Source organism: Xiphophorus maculatus, chromosome 5 (assembly GCF_002775205.1).
Source record: "Xiphophorus maculatus strain JP 163 A chromosome 5, X_maculatus-5.0-male, whole genome shotgun sequence".
Lineage (NCBI taxonomy): Eukaryota > Metazoa > Chordata > Actinopteri > Cyprinodontiformes > Poeciliidae > Xiphophorus > Xiphophorus maculatus.
Window position 1 is genome coordinate 15,335,224 of NC_036447.1, and position 18,915 is coordinate 15,354,138.

Below are 18,915 nucleotides of genomic sequence, written 5' to 3' on the forward strand. Positions count from 1 at the left end.
CAGTTTTAAAGTAATCCCTGACAGTGACGACATAAAGCTTTGCCATGAGAAGACATACATGAAACATGAAACTAAAAAACAGTGGTGAACTGAGACTCAAGATCCTTTATTGGTTGGCATTATTTGCATTACCAAGCAAAACCTGCTTTTAATCTGAAAGTGTCAACTTTTCAAAATAAAACATCACCATTCAATTGCAGACAAATTTGCACAAATCAGGCTGTCAATATTCAGTTTGCATTTTCCATGAAAATATTTGCGCTTTCTGATTAGTGTTAAACTGCGTTTCTTTCAATGTCTTCAATTGTCTCTGGCAGACACCTGTTACGTGTCTCTGCCATAGTCCTTGCCACCAGTCCTCCCAGTAAAGCTGTTGAGCACAAGACCACCTGCGGAAGTTCCTTCCAAACCTCATCTAGTAACAGGATCAGAGGAGACGCAGCAACGCCAAACCGACCCATAAATGAGTTGTAGCCCATTCCATTTTGCCTGCAACAGAGATGGAAGTACAGCTCTTAGCAGGAGACACCTTATAGGCTCAAGAGATTACTTCTGCAGGAACAAATGGTTCAAGTCCTTTTTGTTTAATAAGATGTATAAAAATCATCAAAGCTACTAGTTCCTCTACTATCTAAAAGATTTTTTTGTGAATCTAGCCATAAAGAAATGAAGTGCCACTTGTTGGGATAAAATAAAAAAAAAAAAATAGAATTTGATTGTGTGAATGGATCTTCAAAGTCAATGCTCTTTATGCAGTCTGAATGCTTGCATGCTAATGTATTAGCAGAAATAACCAGATAAATACAGCAGGTTTGAGTTTCCCTGCCTTGTCAGCACCTTCTAAGATTTTGATATTCCAAAATGAGCTTCATTTGTGCAGTTGGAACATCTGCATGGTTTGCCATAAGATTAAGTAACTCAGCATACATGCATTTTAAATTTATAATATCAGGAAAGTGCCCAAGGTCAAAGGGGGAACAGTTCATTGTTTTAAATCATGTATTTTCACATGCATTGAAAATCAGACAGCTACATTACTATGTGATGAAGTTATCCATAAAGGTCAGAGATTGTCATTTCCATTACCTAACTACAGTTGGATACAGCTCTGAACTGTACAGCACAACCGTTCCAAAGGAAGCTGAAGAAAACCCCTTGCCAACAATGGCAACAACTGTTCTGGCCGCAGACATATCTGCGAAGAATGGGGTGTTAACTTTTTTTTTTTTTAGCTGTAGTAGAAATTAATTGTTTATCTTTACATAATGATGATAATTTTTGAAGCAGTTAGTCACCTACCTTTTGGCATGACAATGTTGATTCCAAGGCAGAGTGCAGACAACAACAAAGCTCCCACCTCAGTGCTGCGCCTGCCGATTTTATCCAGCAAATAGTAAACTGATAGTTTGGCTGGCAACTCAATTACAGCATAGGTAAATTGAGTAAGGTAAATATTCAAGCCAAAGCCCGTGATGTTGAAGCTGATGCCGTAAAATGTCGTAGCAATACAAAACCTGTGGGTACAGAAGTATTCAGATACAAAAAAAATATAATAAACATTTTATACTAATAAGTTATTTTGACCTGGCAATTATAAAACAATAGCACAGGTTGCACAAACCATAAGAAGCCAGTTTGCAGAGATAGTTTCCTCATCTTAGGTGTTCGAATCAAGTCGAGGTATGTATAAGTTCGTCCTCTTGCCCCCTTGTCTACAATTGTGGATAAGGTCTGAAAAAAATCAGAGGTAGATATTTTTAAAATGTTTGATCACTAAAATAGAAATGGTCTAAAATTAAGGCTAAGCTTTCAGTTCTACTGAATACAACCTCTGCTTTTAGTGTGTGAATGAAATCTTCTCTTTGATTTATTTTGGCACATTTCTTCAGGTATATCTGAGCCTGCTCCAGTTTTCCATTGGCAATGAGCCACCTCGCTGAGTCAGGCATCCACCTGAGTTTAGCAAAAAAAAAGTTTTTTAATTTATATGTTTGTATAGGAAATAAAACTTTGATCTCCACCATCGCCCAAGTTGGAACAATTGTGTTAAACATTTTATGAACTGACATTTTTCATTAGCTTTTCTACATATCAGTACAAAGTTTAATACTGTAAAGAAACGTTGACTTAACACACTTGACATCAAAACCTTGACTGAATTTTTGTAATTTATTTCCACTATGACAGAATACAAAGTGGTATTTATGGGAAACCATCAAGTCATACCTCCAAGTGATGATGGCCAAGATTAAAGGCGATGTAACACTTAGAGTGAGCCAACGCCAGTCAGTCACAAAGTAAGCAATTGCTGCAAATACTGTGTTGCCAAATGTCCAGGATAAACTATCAATGACTCCAACCAGTTTCCTGTGTTCAATGTCCACCCACTCCACACCTGCAAGGAAATATCAGATTTTTCAAGACGATCAAACTGAGTTAATTATATAAACACGCATTCCTCATAACCATCCCTGAAGCTGCCCAGGTCTTTTCCAGTTAGCTCAGCATAATCACAGATTAATTACAGAGAGCGGATGAGACGATGACAATGCCAGTGATGCAGAACCCAGTGAAGAACCTCAACACTGCAAACATCACATAGGTCGTAGAAAAGGCGCTTGCTATAGCAAACAGCATGCCAGATACATATGACACCAGGAGCATGATCCTGCGGCCAAACCTGTGGAGAGTAGTAGTGAAACAATTCAGCAGCATGAAGCTACATATATATATGTAGTGTCATGCTGCATGCTACATATATATATATATATATATATATATATATATATATATATATATATGTATACAACTCTTAGTTTAAAAACTCTGTTACACAGCTGTAATACCTGTCACTTAGACTTCCAAAGGCTATGGCTCCAAACATTACTCCAACAAAGAAGATGGTGGCTGTTGCTTTGTTTTTACCTCTTCTGTCACACACAAGGTCCCACTTTATGTAACAACAGTAGAAAGGCACGATCCCTCCGGAAATTAGTCTTCTTTTAGGAAAATGTCCATTTTAATATCAAAATGTACATGAAAGAAAGAAAAGTCAGCAGGATTACCTCTGAGGTTATTGTTGATCTGAAGGTTGTGTTGTCGTACACCCATCCATTCTGGCATGGCACAGTGGACGCATCAGTAACATCAGAAGAGTTGAGCAGCAGGTGATACTGAGGCTTTGCAAACATCCTACAGGAGCTGGGACTCCTGTCTGTCTCAACTGGGATACTCACAGTAATTCTTTCTGCCTGAGATAAATTCAGAAAGTCATCTAGCGAGCTGAGGTCACAGTGATGAGCTGGTATTGCTGCGATAAAATTATTCAGCATGAAGTGGCAAGGAAGCGTGAAGCGACCCAGGAAGTTGATAGCAATAATCATTATCTGAAATTTTCCAAATCCATTAATATCAGCAAGAACATTCTCAAACTTCATTGTTGCGTCTTTCTGCAGTGCGATGGGTCTTCATGCAAGATCAGTAAAGCAAGATTAACTCCTCTATGTCCTATGCCTGTATATTGAGAAATCCACCAATCTTTTCAATTTCTGCCAATCATGTATGAACTTTGGCATTTAGTGAAACCCTGTAATCTAGTGAAACCAAGATTACAGGTGAAGGGAGTTAATATTTTACTTTACAAAGCTGCTGCCAACATTCTTTTAAGTAAGAATAACATGCAGTTATCTTATGACTTATTTAGAAAGAAAATTGGATCACCACTTTTGCTGTTGATTTGTTCATGAGCTTTGTAGATCAGACGAAACACATAACAGTTTTTTTTTATCCAAAACTGAAGATTCTGGGAGAAATCACTAGGAGTAGGTTCAACTTTTCTCTTCAGAATTGCACTAATGTTGCACAGATTCAACATTGCACAATGTGTTGGAATATCTTTTTCTTACAGTTTTTGCACAATATTAACTGGATAGATTGGCACTTGTTGCTGATTTGTTGGCTCTGGCTCAGAGGGGTACTGTGAAATCTTCAAGTTCAAAAAACAAAAAAGTTGAAAAACCTTCCCAGAAGATGGGCGCACTGAGTCTCATAAAGGGATGGAGCAGCAACAAAACTCAAGTAGGCAGTGGTGTTTAAACAAGAGCAACAAATTGTGCTAAGAATCCATATACCATTACACCATCACTCTCTACTTCTGTCAAACTCTGACCACCAACTCTTGCAGTTGGAATCAATACTCGTTGGACTATAAATGTTTTTCCTATTTGTTTTTGTCCGGTTTTGTTAACCCTGTGTTTTGAAATGACAATATTTTCAAGATTAAACAAATCTGCTTTTTCTTTCCTGACCTTGCCATTAACTCTGACACTAATCTTCATTTGGTAAAAGTTTAGATGCTCAGAGAGTTACCCTTTGAAGGGAAGGTATTTACTTGTCCTCTGACTTACCCCTACAGTGTTGATAGAAAGCAGGTCCCCAGCTTTGAAAAACACTGCAGAGCACCTATCAAAAATGTTATTTCACCTCATATTCATAAATGCCTCGGTATTTAGTGAACTTTTTATGTTTACATTTTTAGAGACATGCAGGTTTTTGATGGTTAAGTCAATACTTTTTCCTTTAAAGACTGATGAGAGATTGTAGTTGGAACTGTCTTCCTCCTGTTTATCTCAATGCCCAAACTGGCGTCATGTTGTTTACTGGTTATTAAGGCAGGAAGCTGAGCTGTTGCACTGCACCTCTGCCTATTTAAATCTATTTGAATATCAAAGTTTAATTTTTCAGTTTTTAAATGTCAAATTTCCCATTATTATCCATGGTGTTTACAGTTGATGTCAGGCCTTTGAAAGTGAAAATGTTTAATGTTTTATGAGTGTATGATGTTTGATGAAGAAACTTTGAGTTTGTAAGTGTACAAATTTGTAGGAACTGTTTAAATAAGTTATTGCTTAAGTTTTAAACACCAATATGTCTTACTTGTCCTGATTAGACTTAATTTATTTTTAAAAATTGTTTTCTTTAATAGTTTTATCTCACATTTCTTTCATATTTTCTTTTATGAGAATTTGAATTTACCCTAAAATCACAACATATTTGAAAACATTATTTGAGCATGAAATTAGGATATTAAACGCACAATACAGAATAATCAACTGTTAAATTTAGTCTTTAGTAAGATCTGCATATTGTGCCATTATAATGCACAATAATATTATTGCTGTTGCATGTTTAGTCTATTCACCTAAAAAGACATTCATATTTATGTCAGTGTAAGCTACACATAAAAAAAGACAAAGCAGCACTTTTGAGCAGTTCATTGTTTAAAAACACATTTCTTTATCTTGGTTGCAAATTCTATGTTTTCAGATTTGTACAAGATTGTGATGAGTCATGCTCATACAGCACATCACTAGATTTACAAGGAAATGTTGAATATTACCTGGCTTTACCGATTCATGTATAACAGAGCAGTTGTTGTTACATTAATACCTGTAATTTTTTAAGCTGCATCTCCAACAATCAACACAATCCAGTTTAAACATCACCAGGAGAGGCACTGGCTCAGGGCTCCACTTTCCCGTGTTGCAGGCAGCGTTTGATGCAGCGCCATCATCATATTACAGAGTCATATTAAAGCATGGGACATTTGCTTAGTGCGTCAGCATCAAAACGTCTACAGCAGCAAAATATGGCTCATCTGAAAAACGGCTGCATGTGTCAAGTCCTGGGTGATTTGATTTTGTCTGGACAGGGCTATATGCATGTGACACAGTGATGACAAAATCTTTACAGGTGGCCTGGACACTTGTACTTGCATTACTTCGGCAGTCTGAACACACAGTGAAAGAATCCACCGTCTAAAGAGATCATCTCCACCTATCAGTGTTACCTGGATGGCTGTAGGCTAAAAAAATGCAGGTGGTGTTGACAAAATCAGTGGTCCTCTCATCTATCTAAAACAGCTATACAGCCATTAAGTAAAGACTGCTTCCTATCCTCTTTTAAAATGCTTACTCATTGAAATTCTCCCTAGTATAAAAAAGAGATTTTCTCATTATTTGGAATTGTAACATCAGTGGATCAGGTTGCTGTGAATTTCTCTGTGACATGTAGGTAATTTATCTATTGATGATAAAATTACTAATTCAGAGGACATAATCACTTTGTATGATGGGGTAGTTGCTTGATCAAGTCCTGTCTGTTAAACTACACAGGTAAGCCTGAAATTCGTAGCTGAAATAACTGCACAAAAATGTGACTCTGATAAACGTCTGCCTTTATATTAAAACGTTTATGTAATTAATCTGATGACAGCCCACTGCGTGACATGGATACATATTTATTTTCATGTAAAGCAGTAGTTGACAGCCGATCACTGAGGATGGATTGTAATGCAAGAAATTGTTGTTGGAACAGTCTGATCAGATTTGAACAAACCCCTATAAACAAAAGGCTGACATGCATGGACACATTCCTGATAGGACTAATTATTTTCCCATAAGGAGGCTGCAGCAGTCTCAATGTTGTCAGTGAATAAGTTTAAGAGGATATAGTCACAATACTAATGTACACCACTTAATGTGTAATTTTATTTTAAAGTTATAGATTCTTCAAGGATATACATGACAATTACTTAGTTTTAGCATCGGACTGAGACATACTTAACTGTCTCTAATCAGTGTCAGACACAAATAAGTTCTGCTCAAGAATCAAATCATTTCATCAAACAACAGAGTAGTGTTAGCACAGCAGATTAACATTGTAGACAATTCTTCTCCAGTGGAAATTGACCATTTTGTTTTTCATGCCCAAAAGCAGTCACGGAGCTGCTTTCTCATCAGATGTCGGAATTGATCGTCTTCTGCAAAGCAAAATATGTTCTCATAAAGCTTTCGTTTTTAGGTTTTGCTAAAAACAGACAATTTTATTGTATTTTACCTTGTCTGTTCAATGTCTTCGATGGTCTCCGGGAGACGGACGTTTAGTGTCTCAGGAAGAAAAGAAGCTGACACAGATGCAACGCAAGCCACCAAGGTAAAAATTATATTTGGTAGATAAGACCAGATGTCCTCAAGAATCATCACCAGGGGTGATAGAGACACACCAATGCGAGCAGTGAAAGAGCTGAAACCAAGTCCGTTTTGCCTGTACAACCCAACAGAGAATAATTTTAAGTCCTTATTTTAAGATGTTTTTCTTGTTATTATTGTTTTTATGAGAATAACACACTTGCAAATCTGTTTTCCTGGATGCTAAAATGTGTTTGACTACACAAAAAGAGGTGAAATGTTTTCAGACCTCAAGACAGTTGGATAAAGCTCTGTTGTGTATAGGAACACAGTTGTAAAAGCTGCTTCTGCAAACATCTTGCCTGAAGCTCCAAAAACTGTCCTTGCTGCCCACAAATCTGAAAGAAAAAAAATTACTTTTATTAGGTGTTTCAACTTTGACAATTTGTGATTTCATGGTTTTAGGACTTGTTGCTTCAAGTCATTGACAATTCAAATGTTTGTCATATGTAAATGCTACTGCAAGCTTACTTGTTGTAAGAAACACGCACTTAGATTTTTGATTTACCCTGAGGGATGAAAATGTTGCAGAACAAACACAGCCCTGTGAGAGCAAGTGTTCCGGCTTGAGTCAATCTTCGGCCTAATTTGTTCAAAAAGAAAACGATGAAGATTTTCGCTGGGATTTCAGTGATGCCATAGATGAATTGCGTGAGATAGATGTCCACTCCAAACCCAGGAACATTTAAGCTGATTCCATAATAGACGCAGGCCACTCCAAACCTACAGGTTAAAAAAACACAGCAAGAGATTTGTTTAGTGAAAAAAAAAAACTGTCATATGAATGCTGGTTTCTGATTGGCTAGTTTGTCATTTGTTGTATTTCTGCAGCTGAAACTGCTTCCTGTGCAACAATAAAATAGAGTCCAAGCTCTATTTGTGTATAGGTATTTAGTTTAAACCCAAGTCAAATTAGGAATCCATATCAAGACCACAAAACTGATTTTGACAGATGAAACTAAGGGTGATTAGACTGGAGCTATTTTGAAAGAAGAACAGAGAAATACTCTACAGCCTCAAGATGTATAAAGCAAATAGAAACATTATCCAAAAGTCATGCAGTTGTTTTTGCAGCCAAAGATGGTACTACATAAGACTGTTCTTAGGGGGCTGAATACTAGAGTAGAACGCTTTGTTTTTTTTATTATTATTTTAAACATATTGGAATATATTTTTACTTATACTTTTATTCATATTTATGGGTTAGTTTGTGCAGGTTTACTAAATCATAATTAAATTCTATTTTGCTGGACCCTGTAATATCACAGTTTGAAAAGTAATAAAAAATATTTATATACCAAACAATGCCAGTTAGTAGAGCAAGTCGTCTCATTCTGGGAGTCTTCACAAGATCCATATAGGAGTATTTTCTGTTTTCATCCTCAACAAGTATTACTTTGGAGAGAATCTGGACAATTAAAAGAGAAATTTAAACAAAAAGCTATATACATAAAGAGAATGTGGAAATTGTTGTACCTCAGGCTTTAGGTCAGCCATGAACTCCTCTCTGCGGTTGGATTTTGCACACTTAGTCAGGTAAAAATGAGCACTATTCACTTTTCCATTACTTATCAACCATCTGGCAGACTCTGGGAGCCACCTGCACAAGAAGAAAGGTTGGCAGCATGACACAAACATAAAAGATTTTCTAAAGACTTTCTAAAAGATTTCTAATGTTCAAAATCGTATTTGCTTCTGCAATCAGGTCTGAATGCTTACTTTATTTTTACTGTTTAAATCTAACCAGTTTCTGCTTACCACCAAGTGATCATAGCCAGCAGCAGTGGGCTGGTCACAGTGGCAGTCAGGTATCTCCAGTCGTTCACAAAGTAGGCCACACCGGGCAACAGAATCGTTGAAAAACTCCAGTCCAAACTCATTAAGACTCCCACCGAGGTACGATGCTTGATTCCGACCCATTCTACACCTGTCAGAAAACAACATTAAAGGTATTAAAAGAGAATAGAACATAAAATCAATAGAATAAAGATTCATTCAAGCTTAATATTTTATTGACTGTGAATTAGTATCTTATTTCACAGTCAAGATTTTATGTATAAATAAAAATCTTTTTGTTGTAAATGTTCAAATTTAGCTTAGAGCACCATAAACCAAGACAATAATGGAAAAATATTTTATCAGCTTTACAGCATATTAGTAAAAGTTTTGGGTCACCTATCTTTATTCACATAACATCATAACATAACAACATTAGTAAAAGTTTTGGGTCACCTATCTTTATTCACATAACATCTAATGGCATTCTATTTTAAGTACAAAAACCTTAGTATGGAATTGGCCCACTATTTGCAGCTAGAGTAGCAAAGTTTAGGAATGTGTTTGTGCAGAGTGTTTATTCGTTTTCCAAAAGAGCATTTGTGAGATCAGACGCTGATGTTGGACGACAAGGCCTGGCAGAAAGTCTACTTTCTAATTCATCCCAGGGCTGTTCTGTTGGGTTGAGGTCAGGACTTCATGTTGGTCAGTCAAGTTTTTTCACGCATTCAGCATTTTATAGAGCTAGCTTTTTGCACTCAAAAAGTTTGAAATAAAGAGCTGTCCCCAAACTTTGGAAACCATGGTCTTGAACTGGAAAAATGTAGAATGTCCTCTTCAGGTTTGGTACAAAGTCCTAAACCAGCTGGATGAGTTTGAGTATCTTTAGGTCTTGTTGACAAATTAGGAAAAAATGGGGCAGGAGATCGATAGTCTGACATCTGCAGTATTGTAAAGAGAAAGTGAAGCCAAAAGGCAAAGCTCTCTGTTTTCCGGTCAATCTACATTCCTATCTTCAACTGTGGTCATGAGTTTTGGGATGTGAGCAAAAGAACAAGATTGCAAGTGGTCATCAGTACAAACCTCTTATACAGAACCAGCATTTTTGATGTGTTGACAGACAACTTACATAGAACAATGGAGACTATACTGACTCCAGAAATCCCAAATCCGGTGAAAAATCTCATGGCAGCAAACATGGCAAAATTATAAGAGAAAGCACTTGCAAAACCAAAGATGGTGGTTATTATGTAGGACACCAGAAGTGTTCTTTTCCGTCCAAACCTGTGAAAATGAATATAATTATTGAATAAATAAGACTATTTAAAATGCAAAAAAATAGACTGCAATCTATTATAAATGATTACAGTCACACCTTATTGCATATAAATGTATACAGAGCAAAACTGAGATCCAGAGGACAAACAACCACGCATGCACATTCTCACTCCTAAAGGCAATTTAAAGAGACTAATTAACTCAACGGCCTTATTATCTTAATGCAGGACACCAGCAAAGGGCCCAAAAGGAACCTACACATGCATAGGCAGAACATACGATAAAAAAAACATTATTTTTTAATTATTTCTGTTTATGCAAGTGTTTGTGAGTGATCAAACGAAGACATTTGGTACTATATGCCAGCACTGATGTTTATATAAATAAACATAAGCTCTTCTACTTTAGCAATATCATTTAGTGCTTCTAATTTTTCGTTCAGGAAAATTTTGAATTTTCCTGAAAGTTTTAAATACATAAAATATAAACCAACTGATTGGAAACATATGAGGAATATCCACACCTGTCACTAAGATAGCCAAAAGCTGCTGCTCCAACCATAACCCCCATGAAGAAGATGGTGGCTGTAGCTCTGTTCACACTTCTCTTATCACAAACCAGGTCCCACTAAAATGAAACACAGATAACAGGGATAAGGGATAAATGTAATAACGGAAAAATGTACAGGCAAAACTTACCTCAGTGGCGAGAGTCGATTTAAAGATGCTGTTGTCATAAACCCAACCGTTCTGGCATGGAATCGTAGGTAGATCTGTGGTGTTGGTAGAGTTATACAGCAGGTGGTACTGAGGCTCTGCAAACATCTGACAGAAGCTCGGGCTCCCATCACTCTGTAAAGGAATGCTAGCAACAAGCTTGTCTTCAAGAGATAAACTCCTGAATCTTTCTCCATCGTCTAACGAACTGATGTTGCAGTGGTGAGAAGGAATCACCGTGATGAAGTTATTAAGCAGGAAGTGAAATGGCAAAGTCACACGAGGAATGACCAGCAAGAGAAGTGTCCTTATCTGAAATCTGCCAAAGCCATTAACCTCTGCAAGCACATTCTCAAACTTCATCTTGCTGACAGATGATGTAGTGCTGGAGAGTGCAGGAAAGCACCACACAAGATGCAGGGAACTCAAAAACACATCTTTTTTTCTCTGTTACAGAACTCTGGTTAATGGACATACAGCTCTGCTCACTAAACCTCATTATGTAACTTGTTTTTCAATAAATAACTTTTTCTGTCAGACAGTGCTTGTAGTGTTCCTTGGTTTGATTAACCCACACCTGTAAGCAAAACCATCAGCTTCATTGCCGTTCATTGTTGTACTTGAGTAAATGATCTAGGACCACTGTTCTGTGAAACCAAAGGACTTGACTGTTAGTGTCTCTGGATCCTTCAGGTGTTAGTTATAGAAATATCAGGGGCAGAAGATATCAACTATAATTTTGCAGAAACAATGTTTAGAATCACTATCATGAAGATTTGATAGTATCATGTAATGTGGTGTAGTTTATGTTAAAAGGAAATTGACACTGAAGTCTTGGAAAAAATAAGTAAATTATTATTTTTTTAAAGTTTATGTTCTGTTGCCATACTGTGGCAAACAAAGCAGAACAATATGTACCAATGTTTACATTTGCTTTAGAATTTGCAGTTGTCTAGGAATTAACGTAAAGATGTCAGATGAGTAAATCTACTACTTTCAAACATGCACTGAGTTACTTAGAGTTTCCTCATGGATTGTGTAGAAAAGCAGTGAGAAAATAATCCTTGGGTTGCAGGCGTTGCAATTCATTATTATCACTAACAAGACAATAATGGGTCTGTTATTGAAATCTAATCTATATGCACTGATGTGATTGAATGTTTCACATTTTAAAGCCTTAAACTGTCATTCACACTTGTCATTTTTAAAGTTAAGTAATTTTTCAAATGTTATTTTTAAAGTTAAAATTAAAAGTCACATATGCAAATGATTTTTAATAAGCTGACAACAGAATTTGTGGATTTATTAATTGCCACACATTCATTGTCATTTGAACATCATCACAGTTAAAAGTTACCACACCATGGGCATAATTAAAACAGGACACTAAATAAGGTGTCCTGATTTACACATATTTATTTATATTATTGAGCAGGTAAAAATAAACCAATAAGAAAACACATTTTGAGATTAAGCATTTATTGGTGTAGAAAAATAAATGTTATTTATATACTTTTCAATACACACTGACTTCACAGAGCAAGCAGAAGAGACCAATACAGTTAAAATTATTAAATTAAAGCACAAAACATCACAAAGAGACAAAATGACATTACAATAATTGTTTTATTATAAAATGATTTTACACTGGGACTTGAAGATAATTCATGGAATAGTATTACAGATGACTTGTGGAGGAGAGTAAGCACTAGATGTCCGACATCTGAAAGGTTTAGCTTGCGTTGACATTTGGAGCTGGAAACATATGAAGGCTTTGATGTGAATAAACTTATGTGTCAGAGGAACAATATTTAGACCAGTTTAGTGGTGTGCAAGTGATGCCTGTAGAAGTTAATCGCCCCAGTAGAATTTAATGGAATATGGTGTCAAAGTCCAAAGTCAGATTCCAGGAAGATGAGAATAGTAAATAGTCAAGAATAATGTTTTCTTTTATTGATTTCTTGTTTCAAAATTAGTTTTGTTATTAAAAATATTCTGTTACTGGTCAATTCTCCTTTTTACTGAATTACCATCTTCCGTGTTGACTTGTTCCTGCAATACAAATAAAACTCACTTATTTCTTCATACATAGATCCTTCAAATAAAAGAGAAAAAGAGCAAAAGTATCCAAAGGCATTAAAAAATGTGTTGTGTTTATGAAATGCTCTATTTTGCTATTTTGCTAGTACCTTTGTACTGGGAGGCTTTGTAAATAACTAAACCTTTACCATATATTTGATATTGGATTACACATAATGTTCTCTTGAAACTTCTCTTTCTTTTTTACCTGGGTTTCTCAATGTCTTCAATGAACTCTGGCAGCTGGGTGTTTAACGTTTCAGACAGGAGTGAAGCAACCAAACCAGAGCTAACTGCCACAGCACAGTAAGTGGCGGCGGGGAGGAACTGCCACACGTCTTCCAACAGCATAATGAGCGGGGAGATGGAAACGCCCAGCCGTGCCACAAACGAGGTGTAGCCTAGACCATTCTGCCTGAAAAAGGACAAAAAGGTTATTGGGAACTTTCCGATCTCAACAAAATCAAACATCCTTAATAAACATAACTATATATGTCCGACTGACCGGACTACTGTAGGATAAAGTTCAATTGTGTAAAGGAATATTATAGTGAATGAAGCCTCTGACATGGATTTTCCCAGGACGGCCACAATGGTCCGAATAATCCACTTATCTGGGGAGAAGTCCACAATGATTAGATGTGCTTAGGAATATATTTCTAACCAAATGTGACCTTTTTAAATAAAAAAAATGTACCTTTCGAAACAAAAATATTGATGAGTAGACAGAATCCCACAGACAGCAGAGCTGCCATCTGACTACGCTTTCGACCAATTTTCTCCAAGGAGAAATAGACGCCAATCTTCATCGGCATTTCCATTGAAGCGAAGATGAATTGTGTGAGAAACAGATTTAGTCCAAACCCTGCAATGTTTAGACTTATTCCATAATAAGTAAATGCCACTCCATACCTAGAACACACACAAAAAATAACTTTAAGCACTTTTTTTTCCTATTCTCACTTCTTTCTTTATAAGTGGAATTCAAAGCTAAGGCAACCAGAAACTTTATGAATAAATAGTTAAACCCAAATTTGTCTCCTTTGTTTTCTCTGAGTTTTCTGAAACTTATCAAAAAATACATTAATATCAAGCTAGCTGATCTGAAACGTAACATTAATATTTTGGAGTTATCTTCTACAGAGACTAATTATATTGTAGCCTGACAACATTTTGCAATATACCAGCAGTGCTGTTACACCCGTTACTGGCTGTTAGCAACTGGCAAACCTGTAGTTAGCAACACAGTTGATGTGGTTTGGATTGATCAGCCTATTCTTAGAGTGTCTGCTGACACGCTATTATGAAAATTATACTGATATGACATGACTCAGTATTTTCACATCAAATGCTTTATTTTACTAAATGTCAGTGTTAAATTATCCAATAAAATATTTATTTACTTTACGTGTTTTAACACTTTCCAGAAAGACCAATAATTGTGAAAACGCTGCACCTTAAAAGGGGTAAAGTGTTTCCCTTCATATTTTCTTCTTCTGCGGCACCATGTTAACAATTGCCACACAAGTATACAAAGTTGCCACTTTAAAAAGTACTGATCCGCTCACTTTAAAATAATACATACCATACAATCCCTGAGCATATCGCAAGTTTTCTTATATTTGGGGTCCTGAACAGATCAACAACAGTGTACTTCTTATCTCCAGTATCAACTTCTGCAGATTCCAGTAATGTCTTTGACAAAAACAGAAAAATAGAGCGAAATCAGAGAACTCAAATGAAGACGTTTTAAAATTATCTAAGACTCTCAGTACAGGAAATTATTTGTTTCGCTTTGTCATTTTTCTTTCATTGCACTGTTACGCATTATGTGGCTGCAAAATAACAGACTTCAAGGGATCTGAATACTGCGGCAAGGCACAATACCTTTGGTGTGATGGTATCAATACACTTGGACCTGTTGTTTGTCTCAGCGCATTTTGCAATGTAATGATGCGCAGCTTCTGCATTTTTCTTTGCCAAAAGCCACCTAGCAGACTCTGGGAGCCAACTGCAATGACAGATTAAAGACTTCATTATTTGATCAACAGAATTAGCTTCTTTCAGTAATAAGATTTAACGTCATTACCGCCAAGCGAAGATGGATAAAATCAGTGGCGAAGTAACAACCACAAGGAGCATCCTCCAGTCCCTCACAAAGAAAGCAATCCCTGTCAAAAGCAAGTTCCCAAGGGTCCAGTCCAGACTTATGATTACACTTGAGAAAGTCCTGCGCTCAATGCTGCACCATTCAACATCTGCGGTAACAATGGCATGGATGAAAAGTTAGATCAGAAAATGAAAATGCACGTAACATAAACGACGGAGAAGAAGTACAGTAGAAATGTCTCTCTTACTTAAAGCAATGGAGATAATGCTTATCCCTGCAAGGGACATTCCTGTGAAGAATCTCATAATGGTGAACATTACATATGATGTGGAGAATGCGCTCAGTACAGCAAACGTCAAGGAGGATAAATAAGACACCAGCAGCAGTCGCCGTCGCCCAAACCTGGTCATCACGGACATCAGCATGGAATTACAAGATGTTCAGAAGGTAAAAAAATGTACTGACTTAAAACCCCTCAGTGTTGCCTTACTTTACAAAAAACATTTCTAACTGAACTAAAGCTCCCATAATTCTCCCATTCAACTTAACTTCTTTACTTACTACTTACCAGTGTTATCTTGTAGAATTACATACATCTTAGTGAATATACTTCAGCAAATATGAAGCTTTTATTTTAACTTTTTACACAGACACATTGACTCATCAGGACTATACAGTATTTTTATTTAAATCCTTACCTGTCACTTAGAAACCCAAAGAGCGGGGCGCCAATCATGACACCGATAAAGAAAATTGTAGCTGTTACTTTGTTCATCCCTTTTCTGCTGCAGACAAGATCCCACTGCAAAGGACAATTTGGTCAGTTTAAAATAATAATAAAAAAATTCAACTTCAGGTTTTATGTAGATAGAATATGTCTACATGTTTCATCTAATAGCTTTTTCTACAACACTTACCTCAGTTACCAAGGTAGATTTAAAGGTGCTGTTGTCATAGACCCATCCACTCTGACACTCAACAAAGGATGCCTCCTCACTGCGGTTGCCTGATAGATACTCAAATTGGGGCTTTGCAAACATCTGACATGAGCTGAGAGTCCCATCTTGCTCTGTTGGAATGGAAACCAACAGCTTCTGGTAGGGAGTCAAATTTCCAAAGATGCCTCCGTCTTCCAGGGTGCTGATGTTGCAGTGGTGAGGGGGCACAGCGCCCATAAAGTTGTTTAGCAGAAAATGGCACGGCAGAGTGATTCGAGAAAGCATCTGAATCAAGAACAACTTGACTTGAAATTTTCCAAATCCATTAATTTCAGAAAGTACATCGTCAAATTTCATTTTGCTGCTGATCAGAAGTCAATGAGGAGTGACATACAGTGAAAGTGAAGCAAAGTGAGAAGACACAGAGTGAAAAGACACATTTAAGAGCGCCTTGTTAATCATTACAGATGTCTGGTTTAGACATTTTGTTGCAGCCAAAATAAAGAAGTTATTTTGTACCAAACATAAACTCCTTTTTAAAATCTATTTCAAACCAGAAAATGTTAAGCTTTTGTGATTAAAACATCTTGACAGGCGTTCAGCAAAACAGTTTCATTATGTAGCTCAAATTGAATATATTAAAAAGCACAACGTATATCTGTATGACAGACAGATGCTTTCCAGTAAGATGTCTTGAAGACAAAAGTACAGCTGGTTACAGGCAAATATTTCACAGAAGACACTGTTAAACTTAAACAATTTTAGACCACATGTTCCATTAAGAATCTGTGTGGGGAATTTAAATGTGAGGACAGTGAGTCGTCTAGACAAAAACTTAAAAAAGTAAGGTCTCAATAACTGTGTTAAAACTTTTTCGTATTTATTCTCTGATTTATCACAGAAAAAGAGAAAATATGCCTTCCTTTAACAATCTGAACAAGATGTTACAGAGCGTTCTTGTCTGGACATCCGAGAAATTTATACATGTATTCAAATTTGAAGCACATGCGACCTCTTCTGGTTGATAAAACAATTACAGATAGGGTCACGTAAAGAAGTCTTGTTGAACAAAAAAAAAATGGGGTATTTTGGTTTGTTTTTGTGTTTAGCATGATTTAGGTGGTTCTCTTGTGTTGCGATTTTATTAGCTATGCATTACTAAAATGTGAAACAAATGTTCTTGCATCGTCTCAAATCTGTAAACTTGTTGCTTGCACAACAGCCACATACTTTGTTGTTCATTATAGCGATTTTATTTGATGGACCAAAAGAGAGAAATTTCTAATTGTGAAGCAGAAAGGAAATGATAGATGGTTTGAAAGTCTTTTTCTAAATAAGAAGCTATGTTCCTTTGTAACCAGACCCGCATGGCAGTACTTTCTTGGAACCATCTGTCATGATGTGCGGTTGTAGGGTGGTGAGGAAAACGCGTAGGACCCAGGTTGGAATGATGAACTAATATTTAATGGTGAAAAAGGCACAAATAATCCAAAGGTCCAGGCAGCATAGATGAGCAGAAAACTAAGGCTCAAAACAGGCAGCGACTGGTAACATCAAAAGCGACACGACAGAACTGACAGACTGGTACGACAAGGACCCGACAAAGACACAGAGACACAGGTGGTATTAAATACACAAAGGGTAATCACGGAACGAAACACACCTGGGAACAATCAAGGGGCAGACAGGACAACACGGAGACTCAAGACACAGAAACCCAAAAATAAACACACAGAAAAACTCAAATCAACAGAAAAAACCCAATCCTGACATCTGCTGCATTAATAGGTGTAAATTATCTACAGCTACAGAGTCAGCTTTCTTCATTTTCAGACAGATATTTATTTTATTGTTCTTCACAGAGTAGCTAAATCAAAATTTAAAGTTTCAAAATTCAAAGTTATTGATTGGATTTAGGTCTAGACTTTGACTGGACCATTCAAATAAATGTGTAGGGTTTCATTAAACCATTCACCCAATCTGGAGAATTGCCCTGACTTGGTAGCTATTCAGTTGTGCCATGCTCATTCTATTTTCAGATGATGAATATATTGTAAAATATTCAAAACTCGTGATGTTTCTTTTATAACCTAATCCTGCTTCAAACCTAATCACAGTTTTATTCCTGACCTGTTGTGTTCCTTGTCTTAATGATGCTTTTTATTCACAAAAGTTCTCTGATTCCTTCACATGACAGCTGCATTTACACTGAGATGAAAGTGCACATTAAACTGGATTTTATTTACTAATTAAGTGTCTGCCGACTGGAATTGCACTTGATATTATTTAGGGTTATTGAAGCAAGGGCATTGGAAACTAATTCTTTTCAGAGTTTTACTTAAAAAAATTTAACCGCATATTATTTGACCTCCATATCACAATTATGTACTGTGTTATATCGGGCAGAGACACAAAATTTCCCTAAAATACATTGTTGCTTGATTGAAATGTGACAAAACCCGAAAAGTTCCAGGGGTATGAATATTTTTGCAAATAAGCTCAAGAATTGATGAGGTATGAGATATAAAATGTTAATATTTTTACTTCCACGTTACTTTAGAAAGGAAAAAAATCAAATCAGACGGACATTTCAGATGGCTAGGAATATCTCCATGTCTCATGACACCTGACTGCTGCCGTTGTGTGATGCTACTGTCTGGGATTGGGAGTGGGAGGTGAAGGCAGGGGCACCTTTTCTCCCCCCTGCTTAAATACTGCTGCATACATGAGTGACCAAGGCTACACTGTAACATGTTGCTGTACAGCAGAAGGGCTGTGATGCTGGATGGCAACTGAAGGTTCACCGTTTGGTCAATCGTTTCATTGCATCAAGAATAATAGCCGTAAGTACTAAGTCCAAATACGGATTTTGATGTTGTCTGATTTGTTGTTGTTTACTTGAAAATTAAGCTTGACTTTAATATACATTAATTAGTGTGAATTACATATTTTTGAGTTGCCTAAGTGCCTGTAGTAATCAGTATCGTGTC

The 18,915-nt window shown here is 36.6% G+C and overlaps 2 protein-coding genes across 2 annotated transcripts; both read right to left on the reverse strand.

Annotated features, from left to right (window-relative positions):
- Window positions 1-85: 85 nt before the first annotated feature.
- On the reverse strand, window positions 86-11,220 carry LOC102230400. Its single transcript, XM_023334320.1, has 19 exons — window positions 10,781-11,220; window positions 10,606-10,709; window positions 9,934-10,088; window positions 8,787-8,955; window positions 8,505-8,628; window positions 8,327-8,436; window positions 7,537-7,751; window positions 7,258-7,366; window positions 6,898-7,104; window positions 6,782-6,820; window positions 3,066-3,468; window positions 2,847-2,950; window positions 2,526-2,680; window positions 2,227-2,395; window positions 1,830-1,953; window positions 1,622-1,731; window positions 1,300-1,514; window positions 1,087-1,195; window positions 86-489 (listed from the first exon to the last, which is right to left on the reverse strand). The coding sequence occupies exons 1-19, from the start codon at window positions 11,159-11,161 to the stop codon at window positions 276-278; spliced, it is 3,216 nt and encodes a 1,071-aa protein (XP_023190088.1). The 5' UTR covers window positions 11,162-11,220; the 3' UTR covers window positions 86-275.
- Window positions 11,221-12,303: 1,083 nt separating this feature from the next.
- LOC102230138 (solute carrier family 22 member 7-like) lies at window positions 12,304-16,321 on the reverse strand. The gene is made up of 10 exons (XM_005807144.2): window positions 15,905-16,321; window positions 15,686-15,789; window positions 15,235-15,389; window positions 14,967-15,135; window positions 14,765-14,888; window positions 14,463-14,572; window positions 13,575-13,789; window positions 13,383-13,491; window positions 13,086-13,292; window positions 12,304-12,850 (listed from the first exon to the last, which is right to left on the reverse strand). Exons 1-10 carry the CDS (start codon window positions 16,280-16,282, stop codon window positions 12,817-12,819), a joined length of 1,605 nt encoding a protein of 534 aa, XP_005807201.1. The 5' UTR covers window positions 16,283-16,321; the 3' UTR covers window positions 12,304-12,816.
- Between the last annotated feature and the right edge of the window lie 2,594 nt (window positions 16,322-18,915).